This window comes from Ambystoma mexicanum, chromosome 1p (genome assembly GCF_040938575.1).
Source record: "Ambystoma mexicanum isolate Mex_15411 chromosome 1p, UKY_AmexF1_1, whole genome shotgun sequence".
NCBI lineage: Eukaryota > Metazoa > Chordata > Amphibia > Caudata > Ambystomatidae > Ambystoma > Ambystoma mexicanum.
In genome coordinates, this window is record NC_090921.1 from 737,625,466 (window position 1) to 737,641,244 (window position 15,779).

General features: G+C 46.0%; 1 protein-coding gene across 3 annotated transcripts in view; it reads right to left on the reverse strand.

Annotated features, from left to right (window-relative positions):
- The window catches only part of LOC138580024 (unconventional myosin-Ie-like), a 483,826-nt gene that overhangs the window by 274,931 nt on the left and 193,116 nt on the right, over positions 1-15,779 (reverse strand). For all 3 annotated transcript variants that reach the window (XM_069650257.1, XM_069650259.1, XM_069650260.1), the window contains exon 2: positions 12,987-13,124. In XM_069650257.1, the coding sequence (XP_069506358.1) occupies positions 12,987-13,124 (138 nt within the window). The remainder of the gene's footprint in view (positions 1-12,986; positions 13,125-15,779) is intronic.

A 15,779-nucleotide genomic window follows, 5' to 3' on the forward strand; every position in this document is an offset into this window, starting at 1 on the left:
GGATGGATGGAATAGCTTGGGGATGGGGGGAGGCAGGGGGAAGAATGGGGCAGTACGGAATTCAGGGGCACGGGAGTGAGTATGGGAAAACATGGAAAGATTGTTTAATGTTATAACATACAAAGTCAAGGGGACACATTCACTGGTCAAGAGGAAGAAACAAATGATCTACATGAAGGCAGAGAAGATAGATGGGTTGATGGTACAGGAGATGCATATTAGAACAAGGAACAGACCGGTGGGGAGGCTACTACCACACTTTTCTAGCGTTTATTAGGCTAATGCACAGGGGCAGACATGTGGGGTGATGGTGCCCTTCAGGGACTCCCCGAGTGTACAGGTTGTGGATATACAAGGGGACATGGAAGGGCAGCTATATACACCGGCCTCTGTGTATGCTCCCAATAATGGACAGGATGGCTTTCTGAAAGACGATCAGTAAGATAAGCAGATTTGCAGACAAGGAGATCATCCTGGCGGGCGATTTTAATGTAGCATGGGTTCCTGAGGTGGATAGAAGTTCAGGAGGGGCTAGGCAAACTCCAGGTAAGTCAAAGGCGCTGAGAGAGAGAGAGATGCGAGAACCTCTTCCTCCAAGATACGTGGAGGGTCCTGAAGGGAGAGGACCAGGGATATGAATATTAATTGCATGTGAGACCTACTGGCCCTCACTGAAACATGGCTCACCCCCACTTCTCACCCTCTCCTTTCCATAGCGATCCCAACAGGGTACGACATGCTATGCAGCGACAGATCACCCAAGAAAGATGGGGAAGCTGCCCATTCTCTTCAATTACTCCCTCCCAATACTCGCTATTATATACACTGCCCCCCCTATCCCCCCAAGAACGAGCTCCTTTCTGCCAAACTCGCATGCTCACATACTGCTTCAACCACCATTCACCTAATCTATCGAACGGCAGGCCCTACTCACACCTTCGAGGAGGACCTTATCCAACTTATCACATCTATCTTTAGCCCTCCACACAATTCCTACTCCTATGGGATATCAACCTGGGCTTTAGTTACCAGACCAATCCGTACTCCACCACCCTTTCTAACTTGCTGCAAGCACTAGGCTGCACCCAGCACCTTAAACAACCCACTCATACCAAGGGCTGCACCTTAGACTGGAATATAGATCACAATAGTAACACCAGTATCCTTTCCAACCACCCGTGTCCTTGGTCTGCCCATCATACCATCACCTTCTCCATACTTATCCCTGCTGCACCTCCAAAGACTGTAGCTAGTCCTGCCACCATTCTGTCCCGCAGCTCTCGCAACCTCACCTGTGTCCACCTTAGCCCCCTCCTAAACCAACCTTTCCCTTCAACATCAGACACTTCAACCCTAGTCGAGGACAACAACTCTCTGCTAGGCTTTGCCATCAATCATCCAGCTGCCCTCAAGGCTAAGAAAGCCAAAAACACAGCACATCTCAACATCAACTGTTCACACCTAACCTCCGATCCATCAGAGCCTTCAAAAGAGCAGCAGAAGGCACTTGGTGTAAAGAGCCCACCTCAGCCAACAAAGCTCGTCTCTCCACCACCTCACTCCACAACAAACAATCCATCCCCACATCCAAAGCTGCCACCTTCAACGAGTGAATAGCCAAAGCCACCTCCAGCTCCTGCAAACTCTTTCCCATCCTTAAGGAATTAGAGACACCTATCTTCCCCCCCCTCTCACCATCCTCAAAGAAATAGCATCCAAGACACGGTCATGGGAAAAATCGCTCAACTACAAGAAAAAATAAAACTCAAACCTGAGGCTCTTCCAACTCATGACCACCCCGCCCCCCCGCATACCCCCTTTCACTTCCAACCCGTTGACACAACCAGCCCTGCCAACATCATCAAAGGCCTTAAGGCCTCACGCTGCAAGGGAGATGCTTGCCCAGCCTCCCTGGCTAAGGAATGCGCAGAACCATTAATCCTGTTAATTGCTGCCATCATCACCACCTTCTTTGCCTCCTGCACCGTCCCCGTCCCACTCAAAGAATCCTTGATCTCCCCACTGTAAAAAAAAAAAAAAAAAAAACTCTTGACCCCCCCCCCCCGTCCCCCAACAACTATTGCCCTCTCACAACTGTCCCCTTCCTTCCCTTCCTTCTCAAAATCATGGACAGAGTCACCTACTTGCAGATCCAATAATTCCTGAAACTTTGCCACATCCTAGGAACCCGACAATCTAGCTTCTGCACCAAGCATGGTACAGAGACGGCCCTCTTACACCTTAAAAAACAAACTGATGCAGCCAGGGCTCCCTCCGACGACTCCTATTGCTTGACCTCTTCGCTGCATTGGACCTTGTGGACCACAAGATCCTATGTCAAGCACTGTCCACCTCTGCCCACTTCCAGCCAGATGCAACGAAAAGGATCTCCACCTTTCTGGCAAATATCATCACAAGCCTTCTCAGGCAAGGCCACTGTCATCTCCACGCCTACCTCTTGTGGCGTCCCTCAAGGCTCCTATGTATCACCAACACTTTGCAATGTGCACACCAAACCCCTTTTCAACCACGTTGATGTCCTCAGCATCTCATACACGAACTATGCCGACAACACACAAATCCTCATACCCCTCTACAGTGACGAGACTCCCACAGTATCAACACAATCTATGAAACCATTCACTCTTGGATGGCCGCACACAGCCTCTGCCTCAACAATGACAAAACTGAGCTCATCACGTGCCCTCCAGCACGCCTATGCAAACTGCACGAGGCCTACAAATTATGAATTATAGACGTCATAAGATACCGGTTGCAACGTCCGTCAAAACCTTTGGCGTTTACTTGGATTCCTCACTTATGAATCGCCAGGTCAACCACACTGCTTCCTCCTCAGGGTATGCAACTAAACTTATCAATGCTAGCAAACCCTTCCTCTTTTCCCAGAACCGCCTTGAAATTGCCAGAGCCCTAGTAGGCTCCATATTGGACTACTGCAATTCTCTACTCTCCGGAACGTCAGAAAAAAACCTACATAAACTCCAAACTATCCCTGTTCTGCACTTGACATTGCCAGACATGTCCACATATCGGAGGCCAGGAAGGCTGCAGACTGACTCCCTGTTAAGAACAGAATTAAATTCAAGACGCTCTCAATCACTTTCAGATGCATAACGAATGAGGCACCACAAAACCTCACTGATACCATCAAAAAACACTCCTCGTCCAGACCAATCAGAGCAGCCTACCAACACTGTCTGATCACACCCTGCTTCAACAGGAAAAGAGCAGGAGGGGCAAGCTGTTTTGCCCGTGCACCAGCCCTCTGGAATGAGCTCCCTCCACATCTGCGAAACAAACCTTTGTATCATGCCTTCAGGAAACACCTCAAAACCTTCCTCTTCGACTAAGTTCCTACTCTCACCCCTTACCTCCCCCCTTCACTCTTCCGCGCCTAGATGCCTGTGGGTTTTGCGTGCTTTCTACAAATGTACAAAATATATAATGTACAAAATAAATAAACACAATGTCACGCATCGACTACATATGGGTGACTCCTGGACTCATAGGAAAAAAGTGGGTCAGATGTTACTATCGGACCATGCCCCTATATGAATTTGGTTTAATGCTCAGGGAGCTGGGCGGTAGATGTGGGGATGCCCAAATGATATTTTGGAAGACTCTGTATTGGCTGTAGAGATGGGGGTGTTGGTGGGAGATTGAACAGTATTTCAGAGATGACGACACTTCAGGGGTTAGCCAGGCGACAGTGTGGGATGCATTCAAAGCAGTGATAAGGAGGAACGTATCACTACAAAGGCCATTTGGAAAAGGAGCTATATGATCACTTGCGTAAAATTAGGCAGGCATTGGTGGAGAAGATGACGAGCATGTTGCGCAGGGAATGTCAGCATATCCAGGGCCAGCAGGACCTACTACGGACTTGTAAAGTGAGAAGACGGACCTCTTACAAGTGAGGCAGAAATATTATGTGGGGGCGAACAAGGCGGGTTGCTTGCTTGCCCTCCAGTTTAAGGGGAAGAGGGCTGCTCAGACAGTGTTAAAGGTGGCGTCAGAGTCGGGCACATGGTCACCGAAAATGGGGTGATAATTGAAGCGTTTGTGGATTGTTTTTGAGTAGCTTAACTCCTCGGACTGTCCAAATGAAATAGGGCAGGAGGCTTACTTAGACAGGGTTCAGTTGCCACAGCTAACTGCTGGGGAAAGGGACAACTTCGAAGGGGAAATAAGGTAGGAGGAGATTGAAGAGGCGATTAAGTCTCTCCCTCTTAAAGCCCCTAGACCGGACGGCTATACAGTCCTATTCTATAAAAACATGGCAAAACTAGCGCCTTGGTTAACCCATTTATTTAACTCATTCCGGAAGACAGGGGCAGTCACAGGGTACATGGCAGAGGCAAAAATGGTCCTCTTCTCCAAGCCATGTAAGGACCACACTAGATGAGGGGCATTCAGACCCATATCGCTAATGAACCTGAAAGCCAAAATTTACACCAAGGTATTTAGCTGGGATAGCTCCACTGATGTCCAAATTAGTGGCCCCCGACCAAACAAGATTTTTTTCCCGAGGGAGGCAGACCGTTGATAACATCAGGTGGGTCCGTCATATTATAGAGACAATTGAGAATAAGCAGACACCCACGGTTGTCTTAGCCTTGGATGGCGAAAAGGCATTTGACCATGTGTAGTGGTCTTTTATTTTTAAGGCCCCCCACGTGCATGAGAGTCGGGCTAACACTTCTACAGTTCATACAGGCCAACTACAACTCTCCCTCAATATGTTTGGCCGTGAACAGACAGCTGTCTCTGCGCATTACCCTGACACGGGGAACTAAAGCTGCCCTCTATCCCCCCCTTCTTTATGCCCTGTTTCTAGAAACCTTCCTACCGAAAACTCTCACAACTGAAGGGATATGTTGGGTTTGGTAGGGAAACACAAGATTATGTCATACACAGAAAATGATGTTGAGCTTTATGGAACCGAAGTCATCCCTAAAGGTACTCTGTGCAGAGTTAGAAGAACTTAGTGCGGTCGCTGAGCTGAAAGTGAGCATTTAGACGTCTGAGATACTGAACCTCCTGGTGGGGGTGGAGGAAAGAGATAGGCTAGGGGGTGAGCTACCATTTAAATGGGCAACGGGGGACCTGAACTACCCCGCCGTTTGTTTGTTTGTTTTATTATTTATAATGCGCAGATATACCCAGGGGTATCAGGGCGCAGCATTTACAAGAATATGCAAAGCTTAGTTACAAAGTAAAGAATGTACATAATGGCAGAAGGGAATATATACAAAGCATAATAAGGAGAACAGGCAATATATACAGTATATACAAAGTACAAAGGTAGGCACACGTGGTTACGCAGTGTGCGGATAGCAAGAGGGTAGCCTTGGCACATGGCTATCTTAGTGGTCCTTCAGTTTCAGTCATGAAACTACCTTGGAACGGAAGTTCAGGTAGGGCATATCTACTCTCAGGTTGGGGGGCAAGGAGTTGCATACTTTGGCTGCTTTTACCGAGAAGCTGTTACCTCCTATGGTGGCGAGTTTGAAGTTTGGGACAGAGAGACAGTCTTTGTATGCAGTTCTAAGGGGTCTCAAGGAGGCTTGTCTATGGAATCTGTTAATCAAGTAGATTGGGGCGGCATTGTTGAGAGATTTGTGGGTGTTTGAGGCCATTTATAGGAGAATTTTGTCTCTAGTAGGGAGCCAGTTGTTCTGTTGGCTAAATCCTGAGATGTGCACTCTTCTGGGGATGCCTAGGGCTGCTCTCAGGGCATTGTTCTGGAGGGTTTGTAACTTGCTGGTGGTAGCCTTGGAGGTTCCCAGGTAAAGGGCGTTACAGTAGTCAAGGCAGGATAGTATGAGGGCTCTAGCGAGTGTGATGCAGCTGGTGTCTGACAGAAATGGTTTGGCTGAGTGGATTAATTTGCACGTGTATGCCAATGATGATGCCAGGGAACTCAGTTGTCTTTTGAAGTAAAGGTTGGAATCCAGGTAGAATCCCAATGTTTTGACCTCCCGTCCATCGTGAAGGATTTGTAGGCTGGACTAAGTTTCTTTAAACTGGACGTAGTGCCCAGGATGACAAGCTCCGTTTTCTCATCATTCAGGCATAGTCCATGAGTGGCCATCCATGCCTGAATGATGCTGTACACCCTATTTATCAAGGCCAAATCCTTTCCATAATCTCGAGAAAGCGGAAGGAGGATCTGGGTATCATCTGCGTAGTTAGTGTAGGTGATACCGAGATTATCCAAATCATCGAAAAGGGGCTTGGTAAATATGTTGTACAGTGTGGGGGAGACAGAGGAGCCCTGTGGGACACCACAGGTGATGGGTATAGGGTCTACTGCAGCAGTGGGAGAGAAGACCCTCGTAGTTCTTCCGTTAAGGAATGAGGTAATCCAAGTAATGGCCTCGGGAGAGAAGTGTGCTGCTGTGTGGAGGTGTGAGCATAGGACAGCATAGGACCGAGTGGTCAACCAAGTCAAAAGCTACAGATAGGTCAAGGAGGAGGAGCAGGGCAACTTGCCCTTTGTCCCCGAGTGTATCAATCTGAGCCTTCAGGTCGATGAGTGCGGTTTCAGTCCCATGTTGAGGGCGGAACCCAGATTGTCTAGATCCTAAGAGGTGGTGTTCTTGCAGGTGCTTCTGTATTTGTACATAGGCAACCTTGTCTAGGATTTTTAGTAGGAAGGGAACAGTTGTTATGGGTCGGTAATTAGTGGGTATGGCAGGGTCAAGAGTAGGTTTTTTTAAGTAATGGAAGTACCCAGGATTGTTTTAGATTGGTGGGGATGGAGCCAGAGGTAAAGGAGGCATTGATCAGTTTAGTGACGAAGGGTCAAAGGTCTCGGGCAGCATCTTTGATGAGCTGTGCTTGGCACAGGTCTCCCTGGCAATTGGAAGGTTTCAAAGACCAGATATTTTTTTCCACTTCAAGAATATTGACTTTGGAGAACTTGAAGCGGGTAGGATCTGTGTTCGGGCACTTATCCGGGCTTTTGGATGGGAGCATGTCTTTTAGGGCAGCTTTTTTGCTAGAAATTTTACTTTGAAGGGTCACGATCTTATTTGCCAGGGCATTTTGAATTTCTGAGCACCAGTTTTTATCTTTGGTGCAGGTATCAGGGTGTAGTATAGGGGTTTCTACTTCTTTAAATATAGAGAAGAGTTCTTTCATATTAGATTTAGCTTGGGATATGTGAGAGTCAAAGGAGGTTCGTTTAGCCATGTAGATGTATTTTTTGTAAAGTGCGGCTACCATGCCGTGTTGCAGAAAGTCAAAGAGGTGGTGACACAATGGAATCCCCGGATCATTGAATTGAATCATGAGTAAAGCGCAGCGGACTAAATCAATCGTATCTGGGCACAGCTGGAACATACAGGGGTCGACCAAGATCAACTACCGAAAAGGATCCTACCAGATTCCACAAGCACTTATGCCCAAGCAAATCAGCCAGTTCACCAAATTTCCCAAATTTAACAGAAAAGATAAGTCTTCAGAGCTTTCCGTAAAGCAGCAAGTGTTTTTAATGCTCGAATTTCTATTGGGAGCTTATTCCAGAGCTTTGGACCATATATTCCAAACCTTCGGTCACCCCTAAATACATGTTTGGAAGACGGGACCTGCAGCAACAGCTTGTCACAAGATCGCAGCTGGCTAGATGGTGTATACAACTTGATTTTATCCACAAGATAACTAGGGGCCAACTGATAAAACACATTTGAATACCATGCAAAGGTTTTTAAAATCTATCCGTTCCTTCTCTGCGAGCCAATGCAGTGACTGCCGCAAGTCTGAGATTGGGGACGATTTTGCCACCCCAAAGAAGTCTCACAGCCGCATTTTGGGCTATTTGCAGTCTCTGGACTTGAGTGATCAGGATTCCTGTCAACAGAGCATTGCAATTGTCCAAACCTCAAAAGAGAGTCCATACAGGTGCTGCATAGTTCTTAGCTGATATAAAAGGGAGGACCTGTCTTGGCAGGCGTAGGGTGCAAAAAACTGATTGAACCTTTGCGCCCACCTGTGCCTTCCTCCCAGGTCCTGCTCCAAAATACAACCTACATTTTTTATCTTGGGTGCTAGAACCAGATGTGTGCCTAGAAGACAAGGAGACAGAGGGGGCCTACAGTTTTCAAGTTGATGTTTTGGACCAAACAATACCATCTCGGTTTTCCCAGCATTCAAGAGCTGGTTAGAACACATCCATGCTTCAACTTCCTTCAGGCAACGTTCCACTATCTCAAAAGTCTAATCTGTCTTCCTAACTCTTATGAACACCTGGGTATCGTTTGCGTATGAATGGAATTTCACTTTGTATTACCTCAGGATGTCCCTAAGAGGTCTCACATACACATTAAAAATAAGAGGAGAAAGAAAGAAACCCTGTGGAACACCACATGTCTGTGGGAGGGAACCCAAAAGATAACACCCAAGTCTAACCCGTTGTTCCCGATCTGTCAAAAAAGACCCAAACCACCCCTAAGCATGTACAGAGACATTGCTGATCTCACTAAGGTGTTGCAAAATAATACCATGGTCCACCGTATCAAACGCCGCCGACAGATGTAACATAATCAGAAGTGATAAATAACCCTGATAGGCCACCTCAAGGAGGTCGTCCCACACAGTCCGCAATGCCGTCTCGGTGCCGAAGCCAGGTCGGAAACCTGACTGAAGGGGGTCCAACAGGGCCTCCCTCTCCACATACTCCTGTAATTAAGATGTTACAATTTTCTCAAGACTCTTACCTGGCCAGGGTAGTCCCGCAGATCTTGAGGATCTAATTTTATTTTATTTTTTTAATTTGAAGCAGGGCCACCACTGATTTTTTCAATATTGTCAGTACTAAACCATAAAATAAGGATTTATTTAAAAAATGATTCGGAAATGTTGATATATCTGATGCCAGCCTTTTGGTCACACAGGATGGCATAAGAAATAAAGTGTCGCTTTAGGCTTCAGATTCGAAAGAAGAGATTGTACTGTCTCTTCCTCGACCCTGGAAAAACCAAAAGGTTCTCTGGCTGTAGATCACCACCCTCGCCGGACATATTACTATGTCCTCCCGACTCAGATTCATTAAAAGATGATTGTGTAATCTTTTCCTCAATCAACTGAATATTTTTCTTTTTTTTCTAAAAAAAGGAGTTGAATGCATCTGCCAGAGTCTGGGAAGCTTCCAGCGCCGACGACGCACATCTTGGTTCGACAAAATTTGTAATGACAGAGTATATTTCTCTTGGTCTATTGGAACCTTTTTATTTGTTGCATTTTTAAAGCGCTGACACAGCCCAGGGGCATTGAGGGTTTGCCCCCCTCCTCCATTTCTTTTCAACAGATCTAAAATGCTGCCGTGAAATGAGCAATTCTTGCGTGAACCAAGACTTGGCCATTTTCTCAGGTCTACCCTGTTGCAAAGAGCGACTCGATTGCAGATATTATCCATAAACTTACAAGTAAAAGAGGGATCTACTAGCTTAAACCCATTTTTCAATTTACTGCCGGATATGTCCAACAAATCTTTGGGTCTCTGAATTTGCACAGATGTGGGATTAATCTTCCCCCCCCAAATCCTCCTCCAACCTGCTTAAGCCTAAACAAACTGGCAGCATCATCGGAGCAGGGAACAAAAAAAGTGTATCTGAGAATTCTATAATCTCTCCTCTATATAGCAAAACATCAAGACAATGTCCCAGCCTATGTGAGGAAGATGTCACTAAGGGTATTAACTCATGAATAGACAATGTCCAATAGCTCTTTGGTATCAGGACATGTAGCATCCCCCAATTAAATGTTAAAGTCACCCAAACACAGTAACTCCTTGTGTTTACTTCCAATATCTATGAGAAACTGGTCTAATTTATTCAGAAACGTTTTTGCCGGCCCCGGCAGTCGATATCCAAAAATATTTTGCATGGCTTTTGTTTGTGAACACCAAATACAGGCATGTCCTATCTGTATGGAGGGCTCCCAATCTAACATTTCTAGATGGGACAGCTTGAGTGAGGTTTTAAGAATTACAGCCACCCCAGCCCCTTTCATGGCCATTCTATTTATAAACAGGATGGAATAATCTTGAGGGACCATGCCTTGAAATGCCATATCATATCAAATGAAACATGGACTGCGAAGAATCATTAAACCATGTTTCTGTGATAAACAGGCAATCCAAATCAGGACTCTCAATGAAGTCGTGAATCTCAAGAACATGTTTAACTGCTGACCCTAACATTCAGGAGAGCTGCTTTCAATGGGCTTTCGCTTTTTTCTTGAGTTTTAGGTGGAACTTTCTACTAGAATCTTTTTTCTCAATACCTAGACTCCTAATTTTATCTAGAGTCCGAAGAGAGAGATGACCTTTATTGTGGTCAAGCTCCTTCAGCACGGCGCCCAAAAAGACTAACTTTTTCCTAAATCTTCAAGGTACCGTGCTGTCAAGCCTACAATTACTTAGTGAATATGCAGATACAATCACACTCAACCCTTACCAAACCAAACATCATGCAGAGTTTCTTGCTGAACGCTGCAAAAAGACCAAAGCAGGCTTCGCTGACGCGGGCCAGTTAGGGAAATCGAGTACAGAGAATCCCTGATGTCAACTGGGAACTTCAATTGTATTTCAATGACACTAGCTAGAAGTGCCCAAGATAGAAGTTTATGACAATTCTTTAAAATGTATATTTTTAAAATTGTTTTTCTGTCATAACGTGAGCGCACTATGCAATGAAATAAACAATTGAATCAACTCATGAACAACAGTGCATATGGCGCTGACAACTAAAGCAGGCACGACCACAAGGATCGTGTCATGGATGGGGAGAAATGCTACGGTAAAGATGGTGATCCTTCCCCGGGTCCTTTATCATTTCCAAGCACTTCCCCCATAGCCCTGTCGACCTCTTTCTTTAGAACCCTCAGGAGAACAGTGATGGTGTTTATATGTCGTAACAAATGCCTAAGAGTAGACTTGAGAAAGATTATGGCCACTAGGAAGGGGGAGGTTTGGGGTTGCCGGACTTCCAGAAGTACTATCAAGTAGCCCAACTGAGGGTAATCAGGGAATGGCTAACCAGAGACCAGGTCAAGTGGTGGGTGCGTATGGGTAGAGCAGTAGAAGTGACCCAGCTACAAGGAGCCTTGTGGTTAGACAGGATGGAGAGGCCACTAAATATGCGCATAAGTGGTATACTCTCGGTGGAGGGGGACGTATGGTGGCGCAAGGAGGGTGTTCATCCTTACCATCACCTTTCATGTCACTCTTTGGCAATCCAGGGGTGGAGCCAGGCGCATTCTTGCGGTGGAAGAGCGCCGGATGCACAAAAGTAGGTGACGTGTGACTGCCCTGATACAAGAACATTCAAGCTAAGCAAACTGAATTTCAGGGTGATGGAAATCAGCTTAGGCACTGGCTGGCCAGGAAAGTACTTAGGGAGGCAGCGGGTAGACCCCTCACTCCCTTTGAGAAGTTTATAACAACTCAAGGCAGCACCAAAAAGCGGATATCCACACTGTAAAAGCTGATACAGGAGACACAGTCACACCACAAGTGGCAGTATATGACGAGGTGGTAAACTGCCCTCGGGGGGAGAAGTATCTGAAGAATACTGGGAGGGCATCTGGCAGAATATACCCAAATTAACGTGCTCGAATCAGGTAAGAGAAGCCTGGACGGATCACCCACCGAGGACGCACTGATGCCGCCATCATTCTAAAACTAGGGCCCATGAGGAGCCCAGCTGTCATTGACGAGACTGGCCATCCACAATCATCCCAGGACCCCACAGGGGACACCCACCATTCGGAAAAAGGCTTGATAAAGACCCACGGGTCGAAACGTGTGTCGGCTGACTATTACTGGGACCACAAACACACGCAACAAACAAATTTATGAATAAAATGACTTTTTGCACTTACCACCAAATAATAAACGGTGTGGAAAATCCATTTGTGAAAAATAAACCAACAGCGAGGTATCCAGGATATTCCCTGATCATGGTACAGGCTAATGCTACAGTGGCACTATAGCCCAGAGGCGCTACATAGGATGTTCCCGAATACATAGTCTTACTGCTGGCGGGGATTTAAGGAAGAGGGCAAGTGGATACATATATGGTGGGAGTGTCCGGTGATCCAACCCTTCTGGGTAGAGGTTGTTAGAAAATTGAAGAGATATTTGGGATTGGCTCTTGTCTGGGACCCAAGGAGTGGTTGCTGGGACTGGGGGTCTTGGGTCAAAGGCACAAAAGAAAGCATTTATGGTTCTCCTGGTGGCGGTGTGGCGGATGGTGGTGCAAAATTGGGAGGAGCATGCACCAACAAACATTGAGTGGATTCAGAAAGTATGGAAGTTCCTAGCCATGGAATGGATCAAGTATAGGATCCAGGGGGACCAGGCGGATTTCAGGGGGGACTGGCGTGTGGTCTTGGGTGTACTTGCAAAGCAACTAGGTTTCAATGGTGCCCACAAAACCTGAAAATAATGGACTTCCTTTGAACAAATTGGATGACGCCCGCCGAGCTATGCAAGTATGGGAAGGCCTCACCTTGGTTGTGCGGGGCGGAGGGGTTGTAAGAGGGGGGCTGATGGGATTGATGTTTATGTTGTGTTCATTGCGAAAAAGCGAATAAAAGTACATTATTCAGGATCATGGAATATGGTTAGTTCAAACCAGGATTTAAACTCTTCACTTAAGACCACATATTCTGCTGCCCCACCTACGTCTAAACCATGTCTGAGCACTTTCATTCTGCTAAATGACAGAGCAATGTAGAAATGTTAAAGTCACTAATAGTCAAAGTTCCTTATAGTGATCAACTTCCACTCTGATTCACTTTCTACACTTGGACATTTTACCTTTCCACCCTATGGCTTCATACTGGTTCTCCTTCCAACCACAGCTCCACTGCTGTTCCCGCTCCCCTTTTGCCATGTCCTTCCTCGCCACACCTACTGTCCCACCCATTCTCATGCCACCATATCCGCCAAAGGATACAAAGATGTAGTCATCCATGTAGCGCTTTTTTAAGTTGTCCACGATGGCATCCTCCGAGATTTTGGATAAGAGTACCATATCATCCACGCCGCTGTGTTTCACATTCTGAGCCTGCCAGTGGTAGCGCTCCTTGCTCCCCTGAAGAAAAAAAAAACAAACAGAGGACGGTCAATAAAATTAAAAGTAGATTGAAAATAAAAACAAACTTGCATAACAGATTTGACAAAGTGATTTTTTTTAAAGTGCGGATAAGTGTTACTACTCATCTCAATGCCATTTACTTTATAAGCAATGAATGGAGAGACTAGAGCATGCTGATCACAGGCTCTAGACCAAGAATCAATGAGAACAATTCTGTACAGTAGATGCTGAACCCATTGAACCACCTTGCAGGTTTACGGGAGAGTAGAACTTAAAAAGGATTCACAGAGGTAGAACTCAAGAAGCAATGCACAACTTGTGGATGTACAAAAAGTCACTGGGGAACCCCCACATTTCAGCTTCAATGATTCCAAGCAAAAACTCAAAGTAACACTAACCCAAAAGGTAGGCACTTTAATAGTGAGGTTGCCATCCAATACAAGAACATTTCAAAGCTGTTCAACAGACACGTTTCACCCTATTTTGGCTTTTCGGTGAGATACAGTTGATGAGTTTTAGGAACAGTAAAGCTTGAGAAGTGGCGATCAATTTTAAGTTAATGCTTTCGTAATCATATCTCTCATGAGAGAGTGGCCGCACTCTTGCTCACTGCTATTCGAGTGCACGCTCTTTGCCTCTTCCTGCCATACTCCTGGAGGTGAATAAAACCCTCGCAGGTGTAGAGGTACAATCACTACAAGTGGTCAACAGCAATAACATCACAGCAAAAAGAACATGGTTTATCTGATCTAGCAGGCAGGAGAAATGATGCATTCCCTCTAGTCTATACCATAGAGAACCTGGGGAAGTCCTTATCACGAGAATGAAGGTTAAAATCATGGTAGAGCAGGCTCAGACTGGCCGATCAGCAATAGGGCAATGCCTGAATTGTATGCCCAACATGCCAGTGTGGGCCAGTTTCTTATGGCCAGAATTGGGCCACTTTCATTAGTTACTTCGCAAAGGAGCTAGTTATCCAACACATCCTTTAAAATGCGGAAGATTCAACAAATCTGCCCAAAAAACTGTCCATTGGGTACTAAACATTATTACAGAAAAGAAATGAATTGCTACTTGCAACTGTGGCCCACGTTGTCTTTGTTGTCCAGGCTCATTGTGTGCCAACGGAGCAACACCTGCTGTGCCAGTGCAAGGATTTAGCAGTTTTAGGCAAAGTTTCATTTTAGCATATCCAGTTTTAATCACACTAGATTTGACTTAATTCAGTGCCAGCGTTCTTTTGTACAAGAAGCGGCGCTACATGTCACGAGGCAGCAGGCGGGCACCCTAGTGATGGAAAGCGTTTCTGCAGGCTTCTCCGAAAACAATTTAAGCTGTCGCCGAGACCCACATTGGAAGTTTGGCCCAGCTGTCAGTAGGGTACGAGGTTTCTGCCAGCACTGTGACACAGCTCATCTCCGACCATCATTTGTGTGAGACTCACACAAGATGTGAGGGTCGAGGTCTCTACGCCCCACCAGTAAAACTATGAGCCTGAGCAAACAAGCTAAAACGTGGTTTTAGACCATACTGAGCGGAAGAAATTCCATGGAACAGGGTATTTGGTAATGATCGTTATCAGTAGAGGGGCTCCAATACGACTTTACAACCTGAGCAAACAAGTAGTTTTAATAATTGGATTCATGTTCACAACATTTCCCGTTGCAGACCATAACAGCACTTGGCAATTTATCTCCAGACCAAATGCCACTCTTCCTTATTCAGCATTCCATGCACATAAATTCTAGGCTCATGTTACATACACCCTGTCACCAATACATTACAACTTTCTCTGTGTAGTGTGAAAGGGTCAGGGATTTCCCAGAGCCAGTTTTGCCCCAGAGGTGGGGTGTAGGAGTTACGAGGGCCCCAGGCGCTGTCCTTTCTGCGAGTGGCTACAAGTACAAGCTTGTCTTGCCCCATACCTATTGTGCACAATGCTGACCAGTCGTCTCCCTTTCCCACAGGACTATTTTACCCAGAAGCTATGGCGGTGGAGGGAAGGGCGAAACTCCAGCAAGGAGCTACTAGAGCACAGCGGAATCTGCACATCAAACCAGCAATCTTTTTAGTCCCAATGCAAAATCTGGAATTACATGCCACTTTGGCAAGCCACCAGCATCAAACACCTGCGAAAAACACCAGCTCTGAAATTGACTATATTTTAAAGCAGCTGTCATTTCCAAATACCATCAGACCCACATATGAGAAGGAGGCAGTGCTTAAAGCCTGTTATATGTTTTGCTGTAACACAACCCAGAGGGAGAAGGAAGCCGGCGGTTGGGTCGGGGAACAAGCTGTGGGAGAGACCCAATGAAAGGGGAAGAGGCGAGGGGGAAGGATAAAAAGGGACATGGAAAAGAAAGCAGCGCGAGTTGTTGAGGTGGGGTGAAAAAGCAGGATTACAAGAGACTGGGAAGATCAGGAACACATCAAATACGTCTAAAACATCTATGTTTACGACAAGACGAAACCTCCCACCAGATGTCATACAGAGTGAGGGACCTCCTAAATAAGGGATGTATACGAATTGTTCGAACTACAATTGTTCGAATCACAATTGACCTTTGCACAATTGACCGAATTGTGAAGGTCAATTGTTACATATCTGCGGGGGAAACCCCCGCAACCCCCCATTATATATATATATAT